Source organism: Gopherus evgoodei, chromosome 1, assembly GCF_007399415.2.
Source record: "Gopherus evgoodei ecotype Sinaloan lineage chromosome 1, rGopEvg1_v1.p, whole genome shotgun sequence".
Lineage (NCBI taxonomy): Eukaryota > Metazoa > Chordata > Testudines > Testudinidae > Gopherus > Gopherus evgoodei.
This window is the reverse complement of record NC_044322.1, coordinates 244,447,558-244,454,307: the sequence shown is the minus strand read 5'-3', so window position 1 is coordinate 244,454,307 and position 6,750 is coordinate 244,447,558. Positions and strand designations below refer to the sequence as shown.

The following is a 6,750-nucleotide window of genomic DNA, read 5'->3' as shown; positions in this document are numbered from 1 at the left end:
TATATCTAGAGAGAACGTACTAGCAACAGGAAAACTTACACTCAACTGAAAGTGTTATCCAACTTATTGTATGGATGTTCAAGCTATTCCTACTGGTCAGTTTTAATCACATCCTCTTTCTTCTCAGTCCTCATCCTTTCCTGTCATTTGCTTTGATTTTGGTTTTTATATTTGTGTATTTATTACAAATCTCTACCATTTTTTCTCTTTTCCATGATTTCCAGCACTTCTGTCTATTTTGTGTTTCATTTACTTTTGATCTGGTGTTTCATTTTGCTTCCTTTATAATTTTTTTCTTACCTTATTTAGCCCTTGAAAACGCCCCCAGGAAATATGACCTCAGCATCTTATTAGAACTGTAAAATTGTGGCTTTAGTTCTGTGTGCAATATAATATTACAGTAGTTTCATGAGGGCATCCTGCATAGGCTAGGTTAATGTTTACTGATGTGTTAATATAATAATGACCCATCTACCTCTTCTCATCTCTGGGGCACTTTCTATCTATAGGGATGGAAATGAATGACAGAGTCTCTCTGTGCTGCCTGATGTCAGAGCTGAGAAAGGTGTGAAGGGTATATAAGAGCTCTATTACTTGCCAGCAAGGAGGGACGAAAAAAGGGATACTGCAGAGTCAGATGCAAGCGTGGAATTGTTGCATGTACCCTTCCTGTTAATACTGACTGGTGTTGAACTTCTTCAGTTAGTTCCTTGATCACTACAAGGTAAATGATTTATCCTTTCTGTTATTTCAGATATAAAGCCACACACACTTTAAAGGGGGCACAATCTGCCTCATTACTAAGGAACAGTGTTATTCAAAGAAAGGCTTAAAGAAAGATCTCGGTACAATCTGTAACTGAGACCACAATCTGAAATTTAGAAACTGTTGGGAAAAGAAAGCAAGGGAGATGGGAAGAGGATTTAATCCACTAGATGCCAAAATTTACTAGAGAGCCATCTGAATTTATCTTTGTTGTGTCACTAAAGTTTGATCATGTTGCTGCTCTAATTTAATGGCAGAGATTAACTATTGCCTGTTTAGAACAGCACTGAGGTGGGATCTCTTGTATGTTGAACAGTACTTAGGATTTTAGTTTTTAATTATTATTCTTTTCAGAAACTTAGGAAGGAAAGATGTGCAACCTGAAGCTGCCAGTTGTCTTCATTGTGCTCTCTGTTGCTTTAAGCTACTTGGAGGCTACACCCATGGAAAGGTAAGTAATGAAAAATATTATTTATTTTTAATGAGAAATCAGATGTTTCAGACTGTTGCATTATTCACTTTGGCCATCAAACAATATGAGCGAAATAGGGCTATTCAATTTCACTGTGTATTTTGTTATTGTTTAAAGACTATTCTCTGTGGCTGATGATCTATCTGATGGGATTTCCAACAGACAAGGATGGCTATTACCAGTCCTGTCAAGGAATACACCCTGGGGACTTAATGGGGCATTGCCACAACCGGCTGCAGCAAAGCCAAAAAGGTATCAATTCTCTTCTGCATTCTTCTATTCAAACCAGATAGAATTAAATTAAGAAGCATAATTTGTGCCAGCATTTTTTTTCTGTTAGATCTCTTCAATTCTATTCAAATTCTCTCAAAGAGCGTTTAAATTTTCTTTTTGGTAGAAATGTAGCCATTCTGTAAAGCAAAGTATTTCAAGTTAAAAAGTGAAATAAAATTGGAAAGACAATCAGTTTTACCAGATCTGTTATGGAAATCTGAAAAGCTTTCAAAATGTGTTCTCTGAATTTTCAGCACACAATTTTTAGGTTATGTTGTGAAAGGAGATTTATTCTCAAAGGGATCTGCTATTTAAATGTTAATTTTTCATGCCTCAGTGATGGGGGACATATGACATTTCTTTCCATGTCAAAAGGAATTCCTTTTGGAATGAATTTAATTATTTTAAAATATTACTTTCTTCAGCAGGTGAATAATTGTTCATTTTTGAGATAAACAGCAATTTCAGCATAGCAAGAATCAACAGAAACAGTTTGTCACGCTAGAGTTTCACTAGTTTGCAGTACATTTTATAAATGCATAAATGTAATTTTTAATAGACTCTTGATGTATACATATAGCAATTTTAAAAGAATTTTGAGTTTATCCTAAGTGATAAACAGGATTGAATAACACTAGGAAAATTAGCTATATTATCTGGTCTGTCTGCTTACTGCATCTTTACGTGATTTTCCTTCACCAGACATTAAATACATCTCTTTTTATAGTTACCTCTGATCACAGTATCTCTTTCAACCTAAAGACTGATTATTACAAACCAAAATGATTATCCTCCAATACAATATGGATAGTGAACACACAATACCAGAATTCTTATAGCTAGTCCTCTTTATTTTAAACAGTTACAATCAAACATTTCTCTACCAGATATTTTCTTCAAGTGTGGGATCTGATACCCTACTCATCAATGTCCTCATCCAACAGCCCTCTTCAAAGTGAGCAGCCCCTACTGAAACCAATGGTATTCCCCATTCACAGCCATGATGAGTTTTTGTGTCATTTTGTTCTACTGTTAGGTATTGATAAAATATATATAACTTGCTGCATCAGTTTCATAATGTTAACTATTGTAAAAACATAGGTCCAGAGTTTTAGGGTCTGGGCCTACACCATTTAACAGAATGGGTGCTTTGTCTTCATGGACAGATTAGCAATTTCATGAGACTAAATGATTAATTTGTCCTTCAAGGTGAAAGTACTTAGCAAATTTCCCATCCAAGATATATTGTTTGCTGGCTGTGTGATAGTATTTTATGTCTTTTCTACTAGGCTTTTCTACTAGGCTTGATCAAGCTCCCCTTGGAGTCAATAGAAAGACTCCCACTGACTTCAAAGGAAGTTGGATCAGACCCTAAATCACCATTTAACTGCAATATGAAACGTTTAAAATATGAATCACTTATGAACTATTACCCATTTGCTAGCCAGTAGCTGTTATAGCTCAGACATTTAGCACACAGTTTCTATTTCACCAGGGCTCTGAGATTCAAAATCACACTGCTGAAACATAAAGTGACAGACCCAGTCAATTAATGGGAAAATTATTAATCAGGATTAGTCAGAGTAACATTGCCAAAATTCATATTATTTGCACTAAATTATTTGACCTATTCATCAACAAAATGTATTGTACTTCATGTCACATCAGCATATAGATTACTTTGAAGAAGTAAAGGGAAATCCTTTGGAACAGATGGTCCTTATTTCAGGAACTACTGTCAACAGCAGAGAGTGTCTGTTTAAGGGCATGGCTTAATGGTCTAAGAAGGAAGTTTGAAATCCCTGAGCTCCCCAGAATCAAAAGATTCGAACTCAACTCTTCTTCTTTGTGAAGTGAGGCCCCTGCAGCTTACAATGTGTGGGTCAGTTGGATAAGACCTTAAAACTGAGGTTTTCTTTGCACACGGATGTTTCAATGACACATTTTGTAAGAAAGGTAGGGCCCTGTCCAAAAGTGGCTCTCCCCCACCACAGCAGTATTGCCATGCTGCTATGCTCCCACAGAAGTGGCTGATTTTCAGTAGTGAAGAATTACTGTTTGTACAGAGCCAAAGCTTGAGTGGTACAGAAGCCAATGGAAGATTCAGATGCTGAGCACCTCTCAGGATCTGACCCACAGCCCTAGTCTCAATCTTGCTGCCTTTTAAATTAATTGAAGGTTTGCCATTGACTTTAATGGGACCAGTATGGGACCCTCTGAGATTAAGGGAACTGAATAAATATGAGTGAGTATTATAATGCTAATCATTCTCATGATATCAGCAAGTTCTCTAAACAGTCATAAAAGTTAATCTTGGAGCTAAATCATTGTTGTCACTTACTGACTTAACTATACTATTATTACAGTTATTCTAGGTGCCAGAAGCTACTGTGCTGAATATCAATAAAAATGACATATGAATCTTGAGGTTTTTTAATTTAACCTACACCTATCATTAAAATAGCTAATAGCATACAATGTGATTTTTTTCAGGCACAAAGTAGGAGGCAGGAATATTGTACTGTTCACATATTTGTGCTCACATTAAAAGAACTCCTACATTATCAGTTAAAATGCCTTTTAGAGGTGGCATATTTGATTGCTCATCATTGGACTTCACCATGGTTCCGTTTGTTTTATGTCACCAGTCACCGCTTGGAGAAACGGAAATGCAACACTGCTACATGCGTGACGCAACGTTTGGCTGACTATTTAGTTCGATCCAGCAACAACATTGGAGCAATTTATTCACCTACCGATGTGGGATCCAATACATATGGCAAGAGGGACCGAGTTGGGCTTCTAAACAGAGAACCTCTAAATTATCTACAACTTTAGTGTGTTGAAATGATTACTGCTGCACTCCTCATTAGGGGTTTCTCCCCAGTTTTTATGTATAAATAATCTTTTAGTCATTTACTACCTATACATTCTTAACAGTGCCTTGTTTTCTTTGTGTGTGTGTCTGTGTATGTGACTTTCATGGTTCACATTTCACTATGCATGTATGATGACATGCATAGGGTATGGTTTTGAATTCACTAAAAGCTTCAGAAATCTGCTCATTACATTCCTTTGTGAAAAAAAATCACAAAAATAAACTGAAATGTAATTGCTATAGGGTTTTTTTAATTAAAAAGATTAAAAAGACAACCATGATGTGTATATCTTTATAGTCCCAGCTGGGTGAGGGGAAAAAAATGACACCTGATCTAAACAACCAGTAAGGGAGCTAACAAAAATCAGTCAGTTAATGGAGGTTGTGTCCTAATGTAAGTGAAGCAGAATTGTACTCAGTACTTTTGGAGATACTTTAGAGGGGTTATAGTCCCTTACTGCACGTTAAGCAAGAATTATTGGGTGAAATTCTATGGCCTATGTTATGCAACTCAGATTGTATGATTATAATGGTCCCTTCTCACTGAAAAATCTTTTAGTCTAATAAGGGTGATCTTGTGTACAGGTTTCATTGCATATTGCAATACGGTATTTTAAGGGTTTAAAATTCTTATGTCTAAATTTTAGCTCATTTAACTCTAACCACTATGAGAAACAGTAAATTATAAACCAAAGCACAGGCAAATCCAGCTAATAGGATGACAAGAACTTTGTATTCTTCTTAAAACATGTCCTACAAAAGAAATGGCATCTTTCTTTGTATGTTTCCTTCTCTTAACTAAATTAATCAACTGATTAAAAAGAAAGCAAGCAAAAGCATTAAGCTATCTATGATAGCTTTATTTAAAAAAAAATCTGTTCATGACAAAGATTTTTTCCAGTTAGTATTTACTAGTACTAAGCAATTCATTAATATCTAAGAGCAGTTTGACACCATAAGCTTTTTCTTGGTCTTATTCCTGCACAACTTCAGTGTACGTTTATGAAATGAACATGTCATTTTAATCTGTGTTGTGGGCTTTCAGAAAAACTGCCTCATCCAGTATATTACAATAGGAATTTTTGTTTCTCTTCATCATATTCTCAATTAAAAGTATAATGATATCAGGAAACCACATACTGGATAGTGGCTTCTTAAGTGTGTCAAATTATGAAGACCTTTTAGTAGAAGTTCTGTAGGCCACACATGCCTTCTCATTGAAAAGCACCGTTAGTGGAAAAGTAAATTAAACCTGAATCCTCTGCATGGGTTGATTCACTTTGTTGTGTTTTCTTTATAAAGTGTGCCTTAGATTACAAACTCTAAGTTTAAACTTTATTTTAATTTATGTTTTGCCTTCGTTTTATGAACTAATCTGAAGTACAATGAAATAAAAACTAAAGCAATGTGCAAGCTATTGCTATTATAATTGTTTATTCATAAAAGGTTAACCTTTATGATATTGCAAAGGAGAGTTATTCATAAAGTCTTTGAAAAAGTTGTCCAAATGGTATTCCGCCTGCTTAGTACTTCTGGCAGCTTAAAAACAGATGTACTTTCACTTCATTCTTACTCAAGTTCTACAGCTTCTTTATGTATCCAGCTTAGTTTGATTTTTTTTTCAATTCAAGTATAACAATCACTCTCCAGAAAGCAAACAACCAGATATTCTTAGAGTTGTGGTGAGCTGTCACAGATAGGATGTAATGGTGCATTACAGTAATTGCATAGCATCTTGCAGGTGGTTGCTTCAAGGTTTATCGTACTGTGTTTACTAAGAAAGTTGGTAATCTCAGAATTAAAAGCTTTATCCATATTAACTATCAATGCATCAGCAGTCTCTAGATTGTCATTTGATGACCCTACTACACCGATAAAACTGATCACACTAAAACTCTGCACAGACTGGCAACACGTCCTCAGTTTCAGTGGTACCAAGTACATTTTTTTCTGTACTGTCCAATGCACCCTTCCAGTGATTATGATGGTATCAATAGTACCATTTCTTTGATTGGGAGGATACCCAGAAAGGGGACTTTTCCTCAAAGTCAACAGATCAACTAATAGCGGGTCACACCTTAATAGACTTAGGACCCAACTCAGCAAAAACACTTAAGCATGTGCTTAAGTTTCTCTGAATTCAATGGGACATAAGCATATACTTTGCTAAATCAGGGCCTTGATGCCACCCACCAAAGCTATGTCACTTTAGACTCAGTCTTGCAAGGTGCAAATACCCCCCATTCCCATTAACTTCAACTGCCTGGAGATAGCCAATCCTTCACAAGATTGGAGCCTGCCATAACATATATAGAATACTATAACCCAAAATTGGACATTTCTAGTGGCCCTAGACAGTTCT

General features: G+C 35.7%; 1 protein-coding gene across 3 annotated transcripts; it reads left to right on the top strand.

Annotated features, from left to right (window-relative positions):
• Positions 1–438: 438 nt before the first annotated feature.
• IAPP (islet amyloid polypeptide) lies at positions 439–6,020 on the top strand. Of its 3 annotated transcripts, none has more exons than XM_030553462.1 (4): positions 439–724; positions 1,128–1,216; positions 1,355–1,489; positions 4,159–6,020. In XM_030553462.1, the coding sequence occupies exons 2-4, from the start codon at positions 1,137–1,139 to the stop codon at positions 4,346–4,348; spliced, it is 405 nt and encodes a 134-aa protein (XP_030409322.1). In that variant the 5' UTR covers positions 439–724; positions 1,128–1,136; the 3' UTR covers positions 4,349–6,020. The 3 variants fall into 3 exon arrangements, with proteins under 3 accessions (XP_030409322.1, XP_030409331.1, XP_030409310.1); XM_030553471.1 differs by having other exon boundaries at positions 1,120–1,216; positions 1,400–1,489; XM_030553450.1 differs by having other exon boundaries at positions 1,120–1,216.
• Positions 6,021–6,750: the final 730 nt, after the last annotated feature.

Bases quoted from the DNA above. Each gene is read 5' to 3' on its own strand.
- IAPP (XM_030553462.1), top strand. From the start codon at position 1,137: ATGTGCAACCTGAAGCTGCCAGTTGTCTTCATTGTGCTCTCTGTTGCT. The intron at 1,217-1,354 runs GTAAGTAATGAA...TATTGTTTAAAG, and splicing joins GAGGCTACACCCATGGAAAG to ACTATTCTCTGTGGCTGATG. The intron at 1,490-4,158 runs GTATCAATTCTC...TTATGTCACCAG, and splicing joins GCTGCAGCAAAGCCAAAAAG to TCACCGCTTGGAGAAACGGA.